This window comes from Salvelinus fontinalis, chromosome 16 (genome assembly GCF_029448725.1).
Source record: "Salvelinus fontinalis isolate EN_2023a chromosome 16, ASM2944872v1, whole genome shotgun sequence".
Taxonomy (NCBI): domain Eukaryota; kingdom Metazoa; phylum Chordata; class Actinopteri; order Salmoniformes; family Salmonidae; genus Salvelinus; species Salvelinus fontinalis.
The window spans coordinates 38381858-38399707 of NC_074680.1; the positions used below are offsets into that span (position 1 = coordinate 38381858).

Genomic DNA, 17850 nt, shown 5'->3' on the forward strand with positions numbered 1-17850 from the left:
AGCCTGTCTCAAAAATGCAACACTGCCCCTTCAAGACACAAAAAAAACTATAACTGACTCACTTTTCTGAGATGGGTAGAAATGCACACGTTTTGTGCTCTTGTAGGAAGCAATCACTCCCCCATTGCTGACTACAAATGATCTATAACTGGGCTAATAACTCACTAACTAGCAAAGGATATGAACAGATGAACAAATGTGCACATGTTGCTACATGTAGCTTTCTCTTTGATCTCAAAACAAGCACATCTACTGACGACCGCTCATGCTGTAAACACAGTCCAGATCAAAGTGAATGGCACAGGTTCATATATGGCAATGGTCTATTTGCATATAGGCCTACTGCAGCTCTGATCGGTTATGGCACACAGGTCTGTGTAGAGTACTAGCCTGACTTGTGCCTGTCAATAGAATCCGACTCCGATGCGTTCTGCCTACAACAAAATCTTTTGCATAGTTAGTTTTGCATACTAAAGTATTTTATAGTTCGTTTTGTTTCGGTATGTTCCATTGAAAGTGGCTAATATTGTGTTGATTCTATCACAATTCCAACAGTAAAGGGAAACATTTATAGTGTTAACTGACGGGGAAAACTCTAGAAAGTTCAGTAAAGTTCAATATCGTGCTTCTCTGTGCGGGCTGATATTTCTTCTGCATGGCAGTCCCGGGGGAACATTGCTTATCTTTCTTTCTCCCTCTCTCCCTCTCTCGCTCTCTCTCTCTCTCTCTCTCTCTCTCTCTGTCTCTCTCTCTCTCTCTCTCTCTCTTTCTCTCTCTCTCTCTCTCTCTCTCTCTCTCAGAGCTCTCAGAGATTAGAATGTCGGAAGGAAGAGGAAGACAACAGGAACTGGGAGGGGTCATTTGACAGGAAGCAGCGGGGCTCCAGTCCAAGCAGGATGACACAGACGTTACAGACCACAGAGAACGTGAGTGGGAGATTCAGGGGGACAGTGTGTGTGTCTGTGTGTTGGAACGGAGGAGACGCTGACTAGAAGATGAATGAGCATTTTCATGGATGTATGTGTTATGTTTATTCTTGTGTTATCAACACTGATGCCCCCATGCAGTAAACAACATTTGCACTTTTAAACTTGCCTTGACTGAGTTCACAGTAGGATAGTGGATAGGGAAACCAAACTGCAGCGTTGTTAAGTCTGTTGCCCTCTAGTGGCTAAAAACTGAACAGCTGACTTGGCTGGTTTCCTCTCTCCCCATGTTGCGTAATTTGACTCTGTCAGCAAACGATGACTCATAAAACTGACCCCATTCCCCATTTTCTGCAGTTAGTTGGGTGCCCTGGTACAAAGCTATGGTTTTAAAAGGTGGCCTCTTGAGCTTTGGTGAAACATTGAGCTTTGTTATGTTTTGTATGGTCTGATGTAAAAATGTGTCAAAAACAAGCCTTATTATATTAAGTGTATTTTGCACTAACCAGGTACGCAATGTTCAGGTTAGTTTGGCTCTAGCTGGGAGGTGTGTGAGTGTGTGTGCTGACCAGAGGTGTGTGTGTGCAAAGCAGTTGGCAAGATACTACTCTGACAGTGATCAGCTGTCATGCGCAGCTTGGCAATGTGGAGGAGAAGGTGCTTTTTGTATGCATGCCTGTGACCTTGCATCTATGATCTTTTGAATGCTTAAATAATGTAGGCAAATGAAGTATGTAAATGTGTGTGCAGGCTGGAGCGGTCCTGGTGCTGAAGACACAGGAGGATGTGAGGAGAGACCAGATGTCTTCCCGGGTCAGTCACCCCCCTCAGCGCCCTCCCAGCGCCCCCTCCAAACCACGGCCGCCTCCCAAGACGGGGACCATATCAGGGACCAAGGGCCCCGCCGGACCAGAGGGAGAGTTCCCTTGCAAGAAGTGTGGCAGGTAAGTGTCTGAGACATGTCTTAGATTAGTAGATCTTAGATGGGTATAGGCAGAGCAACATGATGCCATCAACTGTCAAAGATGGCCCAACTCTCTATGTGGTTCTATGGCTAAAGGTACTGTACTTGGAAGCTCAGTTGGTTTCTGACTAAAGGTACATGGAAGCTCAGTTGGTTTCTGGTAAAGGTACATGGAAGTTCAGTTGGTTTCTGGTTAAAGGTACATGGAAGCTCAGTTGGTTTCTGGTTAAAGGTACATGGAAGCTCAGTTGGTTTCTCGTTAAAGGTACATGAAAGCTCAGTTAGTTTCTGGTTAAAGGTACTTGGAAGCTCAGTTGGTTTCTGGTTAAAGGTACATGGAAGCTCAGTTGGTTTCTGGTTAAAGGTACATGGAAGTTCAGTTGGTTTCTGGTTAAAGGTAATTGGAAGCTCAGTTGGCTTCTGGTTAAAGGTACTTGGAAGCTCAGTTGGCTTCTGGTTAAAGGTACATGGAAGCTCAGTTGGTTTCTGGTTAAAGGTACATGGAAGCTCAGTTGGTTTCTGGTTAAAGGTACATGGAAGCTCAGTTGGTTTCTGGTTAAAGGTACATGGAAGCTCAGTTGGTAGAGCATGGAGTAAATGCTAAATGGCATATAAAAGAAACTTAGTCTTGAGATCCAAGATTTGGATAAAGCTATTTCTTTTTTTTCTTTTTTTCTCCCCTTTTCCCCCCAATTTTCGTGGTATCCAATCGCTAGTAATTACTATCTTGTCTCATCGCTACAACTCCCTTACGGGCTCGGGAGAGACGAAGGTCGAAAGCCATGCGTCCTCCGAAGCACAACCCAACTAAGCCGCACTGCTTCTTTAACACAGCGCGCCTCCAACCCGGAAGCCAGCCGCACCAATGTGTCGGAGGAAATACTGTGCACCTGGCCCCCTTGGTTAGCGCGCACTGCGCCCGGCCCGCCACAGGAGTCGCTGGAGCGCGATGAGACAAGGATATCCCTACCGGCCAAACCCTCCCTAAACCGGACGACGCTAGCCCAATTGTGCGTCGCCCCACGGACCTCCCGGTCGCGGCCGGCTGCGACAGAGCCTGGGCGCGAACCCAGAGACTCTGGTGGCGCAGCTAGCACTGCGATGCAGTGCCCTAGACCACTGCGCCACCCGGGAGGCCCTGGATAAAGCTATTTCAATTGAGTGATTGCAAAGTGTAAAACATCTGTCTATATTTTGCAGCAGGTTGACGTTTATTGCCATGAATTTTGCCCTTGAGGCAGAACTGAGCGATTTCCGCTTGATGGGCCAGCTGCAAAGTCCAAATTGGCTATATAGTTAAACAAATCATGACAAAATATCTTTTTGGTCTTAATTTGAGGTTAGGCTTAGGCATTAGGGTTAGCAGTGTTGTTAAGTTTAGGGTAAAGGTTAGGTTTAAAATCAGATTTTATGACATTGTGTCTGTGCCAACTAGTGACCACTCTGCAGAGCTGCCTCCAGGGCAAGACTCATGACAATAAATACCAACCTGCTGTTTTGCAATTAGAAGTTGTCCACTCTGAGAGTGAATTGTATGGACTGGTAGTAGTGATGTGTACTGTATATTGGAGAAGAACCCTTGATCAAAGGGTGCTGAGATATCGACAACATCTGCAGGATAACTGTCTTCTACTGGTTGGTTGGAATATGTTGGAATCTTGGAGATGTTGTTGGTTGTAAAAACACTGATTTGAGAAGCACTCCGAGCACTGTGTGTGCGTGGGTGAGTGCGTTTGTGTGCGTTTGTGTGTGTGCATGCGCGTGTATAACATAGTGAGAAGTGCTCCTTGGTGGTTGTTTGAGCAGGAAGGAATAAAGCAGATTTGGCCAATTTTGATAGAAGAGCTCACCCTTAGCAACCGCAGTCCTGTTATTATCAACTGTCTCCTAGCAACTGACACACAGCAGTGATATGGCATGCCATCTCCCCAGTCTATGCAGCTCTGCCCAGCGACTGACTGTGTACTAATTATCCACATGCCCATTATCCGGGTCCTCATTGGCCCATATACTGTAGACTACTCTGCATTATTCTGCCTTATCATGGTGTTGCACTTCATACAATTCTAGATTCACAGTAGAACAACCATGAGAGCGGACCTTCTCTTCTGCACAAGCACTGTGTGGTTTGTGAACCTAGATTATGAAGTGAGGGAAACTGATATTTCATTTACACATGGACAAATGTTTCTGGCATCTGGACTTCATCAGTTCTCCTTCCTTCAGATTCAAGGTTCACACACAGTACAGTGATTGTGCAAAGACAAAGTCTACACTCCTCGAATTGAAGTGCGGACCAATTTTTTTTTTACACCAAACCATAAACCAACACCATACAGTGCTTGTCTACAGATACGAAAGCTTACAATGAAGCCAACCCAGTCTTCTCTCTGACCTCTAACCTCTGTGCCTCTCCTCCTCCTCCTTCTCCCCTTAGGATCTTCTACAAGGTGAAGAGCCGCAGTGCCCACATGAAGAGTCACGCGGAGCAGGAGAAGAAGGCCGCAGCGCTGAGGCAGAAGGAGGCGGAGGAGAAGGCAGCGGCCCAGGCGGCGGCAGAGGCTGCAGCGTTACTGGCCGCGCGGCAGAACGGGGAACGGGAGGGGAACACAGCCGGAGGAGACAGCACAAACGATGACTCATCTGAGGGAAATGATGATGAAGAGGAAGATGAGGACTGGCACTGAGACCATAGAGATAGAAAAGGAGCCCACCCCACCTGTCTTTGCCATTATGGAAAGTGCACACTCAATCTATCTGGCTAAGACAGACAGACAGACACACTGACAAACAGACAGCCCTCTCCACTGTCAGGGTGAGGGGTAACAAACAGAACAGAGCAGAACTCTGAGGCCTCAGAACCCTAGTGCCCTCGAGTGTTCAGCTACGGCTCCTAGTGCTCAAGGGACATTTTACGCCCTCTTGTTACGCCTGATTTAGCAGCATTTCTCTGGGAAAAAACTGTCTTTATAAACCAACTGCTTTTTTATTGTTTCATGGAACAGGATCTCCTATCTTGACACTTTCAGGGACAAGTTCTCTCACGTGTTTTCTCCCTCTTCCCTTTAACCTGCTTGTGAAGTGTTCAGGGGTTAACTCTCTCTCAGGCACACAGTAGGGCAGGAAAGAAAGCCATGCCATCTCTCTCTAACACCAATACTTTTCTTTCTCCTGTCTGCCATCCACCCCTGGCTTCTTCCTCTTCCTGTCAGCACTTTCAGCCAATCACAACACAGCACACAGACTCATCAGGTGGGAACTATATAGCCACGCCCCCAGCCCAGCCTTTTAAAACTAGAATAGTTTGTGATGCCTGGCAATGCAAGACTACATGAACCACAATGCAACCCGGCTTGGCCACTGCTTTCTCTACTCTCTGCTCCCCAGTTTGATATGTTATTATGAATAGAAGGACACCATATGAGTGATTGGGACCATGCAATATTGAAGTTGAAAGGACTTCCAGGTCATGAAAAGCCCAGATAGACTGATGTGGTGATAACACCAAAGATGGTGGATAAATGAAGATTTCGCACTCAGGCAGTTTACCATTGAAAAAAATGGTCAGTGCTTAAGGGGGTGGCTCTCTCATAGGCACCAATGCATTAGTAGCTGGGTCTGATCCGCCTAGTTCATTGACTGTACATGAAGTGGGATGTCTCACTTCTTCCGTCTCTCGTAACACTGCCTGTGTGGAGGCTTACCTACATGTGAAGGAAGGACAGTTTATGGAACAGAACACACATCGTTGTGTGAGTTTCAGCGTTTTTCCTGTTTGGGACTTTTTCACTCACTCAAGGCTGCCAAAAGCTTGCACAGATGCGTCGGTCCTCAGTTCACCAAACTGGTTTCGTCTTCGTTTCAAATGCTGTTCTTTTGAGTTTTAGTTGTGTGAATCCCTACCCTGATCACTTTGGTTATAGTCATCATGTGGTGTTTCTCCTCACTGTCGATGCCTTGGATGTTGTTAACGCTTTTTATCTTTGGATGAACGACAATCAATTTTACAAAGGTTCTTTTTATATTCAACGAATTACTGTTGCTTTTTTGCTTATTATATCAAATTGTTAATGTTGTTTTTTGTTAATAATATTGTTATTAATAATGTCACTGTTGTCTCTTGTATTATTGTGATTTTGGGTTGTTTTTGCGGCAGGTTGCTTTGGAGATCTCTTTCTCATTTGACTGTAGTTTCGGGTTATTTAAGACATTGCTTTCGCTGTCTGTTTTGAACTGTGAGGTTTTAGAATGACATCTAAAGACAGTCTGAGTAGAGAAGAGATGTGAAACAGAATTGTAAACGTGCAGTAGGTAGAACAACCACGTGATCCCTGATGACAACACCCCCTCCCCCTTATTTATTGTATCCAGATGTCACCCAAATGTAAAACGGTTTAGGTAAGGTAACGGTAGGGGTTAAGGTCAGGGTTTGGGTTGGGTTTAGGGTACGGACATCCCAAGGATTCCGGGATAGCACTAACCACATCATCACGGCAGGAGGAAAGAGTGAGGAAAACATGATGATGGTGTTGACTTGAATGGGTATGTCCACTCTATTTATAGTCTGGACTCTTCGAAAAGGATGTCTCTATCTATCTGACTATCTTATTGTCGACATATCTCGTTCTGCCAAGCTCCATATCTCTATCTCTATTGCCTCTGCCAAGCGCCAGACCAGACTCTATCTGTCGCCAAGGCAACAAACGAGCAGGCTGAAGATTCTTCTTAAGCAGTCAGCCACAGTGGGGAGCAGAGAGGAACAGCTCCAATTACCGGACCCAGTTAAACCTACCTGGGTACTATGCACTGTGTGTGTGTCAGAGGAGGCTGGCGGGGAGGGCTATAGGAGGACGGGCTCATTGTAATGGAATACATGGAACAGTATCAAACATTTACATTTGAGTCATTTAGCAGACACTTTTATCCAGAGCGACTTACAGGAGCAATTAGGGTTAAGTGCCTTGCTCAAGGACACATCGACATATTTTTCGCCTAGTCAGCTCGGGAATTCCAACCAACAACCTTTTGGTTACCGGCCCAATGCTCTTATCTCCTAGGCTACCTGCCACCACCAGAAACAACGTGTTTGACTCCATTCCACTGATTCCATTCCAGACATTACAAACAGCCCATACTCCTATTATAGCTCCTCCCACCGGCCTCTTCTGGAGTGTTTGTTTGTGAGTGTGTGGTGTGTATGTATTCTGGAGTGTTTGTGAGTGTGTGGTGTGTATGTATTCTGGAGTGTTTGTGAGTGTGTGGTGTGTATGTATTCTGGAGTGTTTGTGAGTGTGTGGTGTGTATGTATTCTGGACTGTTTGTGAGTGTGTGGTGTGTATGTATTCTGGACTGTTTGTGAGTGTGTGGTGTGTATGTATTCTGGACTGTTTGTGAGTGTGTGGTGTGTATGTATTCTGGACTGTTTGTGAGTGTGTGGTGTGTATGTATTCTGGAGTGTTTGTGAGTGTGTGGTGTGTATGCATTCTGGAGTGTTTGTGAGTGTGTGGTGTGTATGTATTCTGGAGTGTTTGTGAGTGTGTGGTGTGTATGCATTCTGGAGTGTTTGTGAGTGTGTGGTGTGTATGCATTCTGGAGTGTTTGTGAGTGTGTGGTGTGTATGTATTCTGGAGTGTTTGTGAGTGTGTGGTGTGTATGTATTCTGGAGTGTTTGTGAGTGTGTGATGTGTGTGATGTGTATGCATTCTGGAGTGTTTGTGAGTGTGTGGTGTGTATGCATTCTGGAGTGTTTGTGAGTGTGTGGTGTGTATGTATTCTGGAGTGTTTGTGAGTGTGTGATGTGTGTGATCTGTATGCATTCTGGAGTGTTTGTGAGTGTGTGGAATGCCGCTTGCAAGTTTGCTTTTTCTAGTCAAATATCATGAAATATAATTTAGCCAGTTGAGAGAAGAGGTATTATTCTGACTGTTCACTTTTGTTATCTCAATTTATCTCTCCTTACCCTTTTTTAAATTATTATTTTACTCCCCACAAGATTGTCATGGGGAATTGTTTGTTTTGAAATGTAATTTTAATACTGTAAAACAGAATTAAGGAGGAAATTGAGGGAGGGCATGCCACAAATGCCAAGAAGCTGGAAGCCTTATTCACTTTCATTCAATTAGTTAAGGGAATAAAACACTTTACATTTTATTTACATTAAGAATATCTATGAATTCAACTCTATGAATGCATAATTTGTATGCTATTTTCCTATGGGGTTCATTTCACACTAATGATGTAAAATGGAATGGAATCTCAATTGCTTTTTACTACAATGTAACTTATTTGGTTAAATTAGATTTTTACTACCTGTGTGTTTTTGTAATAAAAAATGGGGAAAGCACTGTTTATTAAAATGTTACAATACTCATGAAATAAGTGTTTTGGTCCTTTACAAAACGTGCTAGTATCTATAAGCTGACATGGTATTGGTCCTGGTTATTAAGACTAAGTCCAGGTAGTCACTGTTTCATTCAGTGTGTGTCTGGCTCCAGGGTAAAGTTTTCTCTAGGTGCAGATCTAGGATCAGCTTCCCCTCCGCCAATCTTAACCCCAACCATTAGTGCGGGAAATGCTAAACTGACCCAAGATCAGCATCTAGGGGCAACTTCACCCTACACCGTGTCTGTAGCTGTTATTTTACTAAGATCCACTACGGGGCAGTATTGTAGTAGGAATCTTACATGCCTTTACATATCTCAGGCATAAGAGGGCAGCATTGTTTGAAATTGTATGTTCATTTGACTTTTTTGTCTGGCCTATATAAATAGCTTTATTCCAGATTGAGCTAGAATAATGTTATACTATGTACAATACTGGATTTACTCTTTGTAATGTAAGAGTCATTAAGTAAGTTAGACATCTGCTGCTTCTCATATCAAACTCATGTGGCCGTGTCGTGAGTCATTGGTCAGATGTGGCTGTTTTGGTGGAACATCCAAACTGGTGGTTGGGTGTTGCTTTGGATGGAGCTTGTGGCTGTTTGGTAGTATGTTTTTGGATTGATTTATTCAATTTTAGAATGTTTTTTCTGCACGTGTTCCTCTTAAATCTTTGTTTGGCTCTTTTGTTTGTCCTTTCACTCTGTCATTTTCTCTCTCCCCCTTCTGTTGTTTCTCTCTACAGGGAAAGTGTTGGACTAGCTTGATCAGTAGTGCTGGACAGAGTTGCAGTAGGCTACTAGAACAGAGTTGGCTCAGGATGACAGACAATATTCACAGTCAAAACAAGAACTGTATGAGGCTCAGATGTCTCCTCCATAGAAATGGAATGAATAGAACAGACTTCCCCATTCTATTTCTATGCTCCCACACACACTGTATGTAAGGGGTCCAAAGGGGTCCAAAGCCTGGGAGAAGAGAGGGAGGGGTGTATTGAAAGAGGTAGGAATATAGGGAAGAAGGGAGGAAAGACGGGTTAGGAGAAGTGGGGTTTGAACTGAAAAGGATTCTTCAACATGAAACGTTGCTTTATCTTGTAAGCTGTGACAGCATCTGGGAACAATCAGAGATCAGAGCCATGTGTAGCTCAGCCTTGAAACACCATAGGGCCCTCCAAGTTCATCACTAAGCTCAGGGCCCTCCAAGTTCATCACTAAGCTCAGGGCCCTCCAAGTTCATCACTAAGCTCAGGGCTCTCCAAGTTCATCACTAAGCTCAGGGCCCTCCAAGTTCATCACTAAGCTCAGGGCCCTCCAAGTTCATCACTAAGCTCAGGGCCCTCCAAGTTCATCACTAAGCTCAGGGCCCTCCAAGCTCATCACTAAGCTCAGGGCCCTGGGTCTGAACCCCTCCCTGTGCACTGGGTCCTGGGCCCCAAGTTGTGAAGGTAGTGCTCAGCCCCCTCCTGTACTCCCTGTTCATCCATGACTGCGTGGCCACAAAGTCTCCAACTCAATCATCAAGTTTGCTGATGACACAACAGTGGTAGGCCTGATTACCAACAATGACGAGACAGCCTACAGGGAGGAGGTGAGAGCCCTGGCAGAGTGGTGACAGGAAAATAACCTCAAGGTCAACTAAATGAAGGACATGATGGTGGACTACAGGAGAAAGCAGAGAGAGCATGCCCCCATCCACATCGACGGGCCGCATTGGAGAGGGTCAAAAGCTCCAAGTTCCAAGGCGTGCACATCACTGACGACCTGAAATGACGACCTGAAACATCACTGACGACCTGAAATGGTCCACCTACTCGAGACTCCGACATTGCTCCTTCTGATATTTCTTAATTTCTTTCTTTTTACTTTTTGGATTATGTGATTGCTAGGTATTATTGCTGTTGGAGCAAGAAACACAAGCATTTCACTGCAGCTGCTATAACATCTGCAAATCTGTGTACACGACCAATAAAATATTGGATTTGATTTGTTAACATTCATTTATTGAGTATTGTAATGGCACCCTATTATCTATTGCACTGTAATGGCACCCTATTGCACTGTAATGGCACCCTATTCTCTATTGCACTGTAATGGCACCCTATTGCACTGTAATGGCACCCTATTCTCTATTGCACTGTAATGGCACCCTATTGCACTGTGATGGCACCCTATTCTCTATTGCACTATAATGGGACACTATTCTCTATTGCTCTGTAATGGCACCCTATTCTCTATTGCACTGTAATGGCACCCTATTCTCTATTGCACTGTAATGGGACACTATTCTCTATTGCACTGTAATGGGACACTATTCTCTATTGCACTGTAATGGCACCCTATTCTATATTGCTCTGTAATGGCACCCTCTTCTCTATTGCACTGTAATGGCACCCTATTCTCTATTGCACTGTAATGGGACACTATTCTCTATTGCACTGTAATGGGACACTATTCTCTATTGCACTGTAATGGCACCCTATTCTCTATTGCTCTGTAATGGCACCCTATTCTCTATTGCACTGTAATGGCACCCTATTCTCTGTTGCTCTGTAATGGCACCCTATTCTCTATTGCACTGTAATGGGACACTATTCTCTATTGCACTGTAATGGGACACTATTCTCTATTGCACTGTAATGGCACCCTATTCTCTATTGCTCTGTAATGGCACCCTATTCTCTATTGCACTGTAATGGCACCCTATTCTCTATTGCACTGTAATGGGACACTATTCTCTATTGCACTGTAATGGCACCCTATTCTCTATTGCTCTGTAATGGCAACCTATTCTCTATTGCACTGTAATGGCACCCTGTTCTCTATTGCACTGTAATGGCACCCTATTCTCTATTGCACTGTAATGGCACCCTATTCTCTATTGCACTGTAATGGCACCCTATTCTCTATTCACTGTAATGGCACCCTATTCTCTATTGGTCTGTAATGGCACCCTATTCTCTATTCACTGTAATGGCACCCTATTCTCTATTCACTGTAATGGCACCCTATTCTCTATTGCACTGTAATGGCACCCTATTCTCTATTGCACTGTAATGGCACCCTATTCTCAATTGCTCTGTAATGGGACACTATTCTCTATTGCTCTGTAATGGCACCCTATTCTCTATTGCACTGTAATGGGGCCCTATTCTCCATTGCACTGTAATGGGACACTATTCTCTATTGCTCTGTAATGGGACCCTATTCTCCATTGCACTGTAATGGGACACTATTCTCTATTGCTCTGTAATGGGACACTATTCTCTATTTCTCTGTAATGAGACACTATTCTCTATTGCTCTGTAATGGGACACTATTCTCTATTGCTCTGTAATGGGACACTATTCCATGTTGCACTGTAAGGGCACCCTATTCTCTATTGCACTGTAATGGGACACTATTCTCTATTGCTCTGTAATGGGACACTATTCTCTATTGCTCTGTAATGGGACACTATTCTCTATTGCACTGTAATGGGACACTATTCTCTATTGCTCTGTAATGGGACACTATTCTCTATTGCTCTGTAATGGGACACTATTCTCTATTGCACTGTAATGGGACACTATTCTCTATTGCTCTGTAATGGGACACTATTCTCTATTGCTCTGTAATGGGACACTATTCTTTATTGCTCTGTAATGGGACTCTATTCTCTATTGCTCTGTAATGGGACACTATTCTCTATTGCTCTGTAATGGGACACTATTCTCTATTGCACTGTAATGGGACACTATTCTCTATTGCTCTGTAATGGGACTTTCCAGGTGAAGAAAAAATAAAGCAGTTATTGATGATTTTGTCAAAAAAAATCTGGTTTAAGTCGCTAAAGCGAGACACCTTCAGCACAGAGTCTCTGAGCCCTTATATCCTTATCACATATGTTCTGGAAACACATCACAAAAGACATAACACACGGCAGTGAACCACACAGTCTCACAGAATACAATATGAACCAGTGTGTCCTCGGAATTGGCACCATCAGACTGGCGCCAATACTATCAGCAGATAGCAGCACTGTCCATAACATTTAAGTCTGGTGAACATTGACCTTGCACAAACAGAATCTTGTGTATTACAGAAAGGAAAACTATAAAACGTGTTAATCACTTAACTGAATGGGACTTATATTTAATTTGCCATTACACACTATATTGGGAACAGAGACCTATTTGGGACTGAATGTGAGTGACAAATAATTCTCTCTGACTCTCCTAGTCCAGTGGCCTCTATGTGCCATTTGGGACGCAGCTAGCGAGACTCATTTGAAACTGGCTGTTGGTGGTGATGGTATTCTGGTTCATTTATCAGAGAGAGGAGATCAACCCCAACACAATCCGTCTCCAAAACCCATAGGAACAGCCAGCATGTGGTGTGGAGAGAGGGGTCGGCCATGCAACCCAGTCCAAGTGTGGGTGTGTTTGAGAGACCTGAATCCTGGGATCAACTCAACATGGCTTACATAGTGCAGCACTAACTGACCTTACATAGTACAGCACTAACTGACCTTACCTAGTGCAGCACTAACTGACCTTACATAGTGCAGCACTAACTGACCTTACCTAGTGCAGCACTAACTGACCTTACCTAGTGCACCACTAACTAACCTTACATAGTGCAGCACTAACTGACCTTACCTAGTGCAGCACTAACTAACCTTACATAGTGCAGCACTAACTGACCTTACATAGTGCAGCACTAACTGACCTTACCTAGTGCAGCACTAACTGACCTTACATAGTGCAGCACTAACTGACCTTACATAGTGCAGCACTAACTGACCTTACCTAGTGCAGCACTAACTAACCTTACATAGTGCAGCACTAACTGACCTTACATAGTGCAGCACTAACAGACCTTACCTAGTGCAGCACTAACTGACCTTACATAGTGCAGCACTAACTGACCTTACCTAGTGCAGCACTAACTGACCTTACCTAGTGCACCACTAACTAACCTTACATAGTGCAGCACTAACTGACCTTACATAGTGCAGCACTAACTGACCTTACCTAGTGCAGCACTAACTGACCTTACATAGTGCAGCACTAACTGACCTTACATAGTGCAGCACTAACTGACCTTACCTAGTGCAGCACTAACTGACCTTACATAGTGCAGCACTAACTGACCTTTCCTAGTGCAGCATTAACTGACCTTACATAGTGCAGCACTAACTGACATTTCCTAGTGCATAACTAACTGACATTTCCTAGTGCAGCACTAACTGACCATACCTAGTGCAGAACTAACTGACCTTACATAGTGCAGAACTAACTGACCTTACCTAGTGCAGCACTAACTGACCTTACCTAGTGCAGCACTAACTGACCTTACCTAGTGCAGAACTAACTGACCTTACCTAGTGCAGCACTAACTGACCTTACCTAGTGCAGCACTAACTGACCTTACATAGTGCAGCACTAACTGACCTTACCTAGTGCAGCACTAACTGACCTTACATAGTGCAGCACTAACTGACCTTACCTAGTGCAGCACTAACTAACCTTACATAGTGCAGCACTAACTGACCTTACATAGTGCAGCACTAACTGACCTTACCTAGTGCAGCACTAACTGACCTTACATAGTGCAGCACTAACTGACCTTACCTAGTGCAGCACTAACTGACCTTACATAGTGCAGCACTAACTGACCTTTCCTAGTGCAGCATTAACTGACCTTACATAGTGCAGCACTAACTGACATTTTCTAGTGCAGAACTAACTGACATTTCCTAGTGCAGCACTAACTGACCATACCTAGTGCAGAACTAACTGACCTTACATAGTGCAGAACTAACTGACCTTACCTAGTGCAGCACTAACTGACCTTACCTAGTGCAGCACTAACTGACCTTACCTAGTGCAGAACTAACTGACCTTACCTAGTGCAGCACTAACTGACCTTACCTAGTGCAGCACTAACTGACCTTACATAGTGCAGCACTAACTGACCTTACCTAGTGCAGCACTAACTGACCTTACATAGTGCAGCACTAACTGACCTTACATAGTGCAGCACTAACTGACCTTACCTAGTGCAGCACTAACTGACCTTACCTAGTGCAGCACTAACTGACCTTACCTAGTGCTGCACTAACTGACCTTACATAGTGCAGCACTAACTGACCTTACCTAGTGCAGCACTAACTAACCTTACATAGTGCAGCACTAACTAACCTTACATAGTGCAGCACTAACTGACCTTACATAGTGCAGCACTAACTGACCTTACATAGTGCAGCACTAACTAACCTTACATAGTGCAGCACTAACTGACCTTACATAGTGCAGCACTAACTAACCTTACATAGTGCAGCACTAACTGACCTTACATAGTGCAGCACTAACTGACCTTACATAGTGCAGCACTAACTAACCTTACATAGTGCAGCACTAACTGACCTTACATAGTGCAGCACTAACTAACCTTACACAGTGCAGCACTAACTGACCTTACATAGTGCAGCACTAACTGACCTTACATAGTGCAGCACTAACTAACCTTACATAGTGCAGCACTAACTAACCTTACATAGTGCAGCACTAACTGACCTTACCTAGTGCAGCACTAACTGACCTTACATAGTGCAGCACTAACTGACCTTACCTAGTGCAGCACTAACTAACCTTACATAGTGCAGCACTAACTAACCTTACATAGTGCAGCACTAACTAACCTTACATAGTGCAGCACTAACTGCCCTTACATAGTGCAGCACTAACTGACCTTACATAGTGCAGCACTAACTAACCTTACATAGTGCAGCACTAACTAACCTTACATAGTGCAGCACTAACTGACCTTACCTAGTGCAGCACTAACTGACCTTACATAGTGCAGCACTAACTGACCTTACATAGTGCAGCACTAACTGACCTTACCTAGTGCAGCACTAACTAACCTTACCTAGTGCAGCACTAACTAACCTTACCTAGTGCAGCACTAACTAACCTTACATAGTGCAGCACTAACTGACCTTACATAGTGCAGCACTAACTGACCTTACATAGTGCAGCACTAACTGACCTTACCTAGTGCAGCACTAACTGACCATACCTAGTGCAGCACTAACTGACCTTACATAGTGCAGCACTAACTGACCTTACATAGTGCAGCACTAACTGACCTTACATAGTGCAGCACTAACTGACCTTACATAGTGCAGCACTAACTAACCTTACATAGTGCAGCACTAACTGACCTTACCTAGTGCAGCACTAACTGACCTTACATAGTGCAGCACTAACTGACCTTACCTAGTGCAGCACTAACTGACCTTACCTAGTGCAGCACTAACTGACCTTACATAGTGCAGCAGTAACTGACCTTACCTAGTGCAGCACTAACTGACCTTACATAGTGCAGCACTAACTAACCTTACATAGTGCAGCACTAACTGACCTTACCTAGTGCAGCACTAACTGACCTTACCTAGTGCAGCACTAACTAACCTTATATAGTGCAGCACTAACTAACCTTACATAGTGCAGCACTAACTAACCTTACCTAGTGCAGCACTAACTAACCTTACATAGTGCAGCACTAACTAACCTTACCTAGTGCAGCACTAACTGACCTTACCTAGTGCAGCACTAACTGACCTTACCTAGTGCAGCACTAACTGACCTTACCTAGTGCAGAACTAACTGACCTTACCTAGTGCAGCACTAACTGACCTTACCTAGTGCAGAACTAACTGACCTTACATAGTGCAGCACTAACTGACCTTACCTAGTGCAGCACTAACTAACCTTACCTAGTGCAGCACTAACTAACCTTACATAGTGCAGCACTAACTAACCTTACCTAGTGCAGCACTAACTGACCTTACATAGTGCAGCACTAACTGACCTTACCTAGTGCAGAACTAACTGACCTTACCTAGTGCAGCACTAACTGACCTTACCTAGTGCAGCACTAACTGACCTTACATAGTGCAGCACTAACTGACCTTACATAGTGCAGCACTAACTAACCTTACCTAGTGCAGCACTAACTGACCTTACCTAGTGCAGCACTAACTGACCTTACCTAGTGCAGAACTAACTGACCTTACCTAGTGCAGCACTAACTGACCTTACATAGTGCAGCACTAACTAACCTTACCTAGTGCAGCACTAACTGACCTTACCTAGTGCAGAACTAACTGACCTTACCTAGTGCAGCACTAACTGACCTTACATAGTGCAGCACTAACTAACCTTACCTAGTGCAGCACTAACTGACCTTACCTAGTGCAGAACTAACTGACCTTACATAGTGCAGCACTAACTAACCTTACCTAGTGCAGCACTAACTGACCTTACCTAGTGCAGCACTAACTGACCTTACCTAGTGCAGCACTAACTGACCTTACCTAGTGCAGAACTAACTGACCTTACCTAGTGCAGCACTAACTGACTTTACCTAGTGCAGCACTAACTGACCTTACCTAGTGCAGCACTAACTAACCTTACATAGTGCAGCACTAACTGACCTTACCTAGTGCAGCACTAACTGCCCTTACATAGTGCAGCACTAACTGACCTTACCTAGTGCAGCACTAACTGACCTTACCTAGTGCAGAACTAACTGACCTTACATAGTGCAGCACTAACTGACCTTACATAGTGCATTACTAACTGACCTTACATAGTGCAGCACTAACTGACCTTACATAGTGCAGCACTAACTGACCTTACATAGTGCAGCACTAACTGACCTTACCTAGTGCAGCACTAACTAACCTTACCTAGTGCAGCACTAACTAACCTTACATAGTGCAGCACTAACTAACCTTACCTAGTGCAGCACTAACTGACCTTACATAGTGCAGCACTAACTGACCTTACCTAGTGCAGAACTAACTGACCTTACCTAGTGCAGCACTAACTGACCTTACCTAGTGCAGCACTAACTGACCTTACATAGTGCAGCACTAACTGACCTTACATAGTGCAGCACTAACTAACCTTACCTAGTGCAGCACTAACTGACCTTACCTAGTGCAGCACTAACTGACCTTACCTAGTGCAGAACTAACTGACCTTACCTAGTGCAGCACTAACTGACCTTACATAGTGCAGCACTAACTAACCTTACCTAGTGCAGCACTAACTGACCTTACCTAGTGCAGAACTAACTGACCTTACCTAGTGCAGCACTAACTGACCTTACATAGTGCAGCACTAACTAACCTTACCTAGTGCAGCACTAACTGACCTTACCTAGTGCAGAACTAACTGACCTTACATAGTGCAGCACTAACTAACCTTACCTAGTGCAGCACTAACTGACCTTACCTAGTGCAGCACTAACTGACCTTACCTAGTGCAGCACTAACTGACCTTACCTAGTGCAGAACTAACTGACCTTACCTAGTGCAGCACTAACTGACTTTACCTAGTGCAGCACTAACTGACCTTACCTAGTGCAGCACTAACTAACCTTACATAGTGCAGCACTAACTGACCTTACCTAGTGCAGCACTAACTGCCCTTACATAGTGCAGCACTAACTGACCTTACCTAGTGCAGCACTAACTGACCTTACCTAGTGCAGAACTAACTGACCTTACATAGTGCAGCACTAAC

At 44.3% G+C, this 17850-nt stretch overlaps 1 protein-coding gene across 3 annotated transcripts in view; it reads left to right on the top strand.

The window, feature by feature from the left end:
* The window catches only part of LOC129813129 (mitotic deacetylase-associated SANT domain protein-like), a 38917-nt gene extending 30649 nt beyond the window's left edge, over nt 1-8268 (top strand). For all 3 annotated transcript variants that reach the window (XM_055865329.1, XM_055865330.1, XM_055865331.1), the window contains 3 exons: nt 801-926; nt 1677-1870; nt 4328-8268. In XM_055865329.1, coding sequence (XP_055721304.1) covers nt 801-926; nt 1677-1870; nt 4328-4577 — 570 coding nt within the window. In that variant the 3' untranslated portion in view covers nt 4578-8268. The remainder of the gene's footprint in view (nt 1-800; nt 927-1676; nt 1871-4327) is intronic.
* The last annotated feature ends 9582 nt before the right edge of the window (nt 8269-17850 follow it).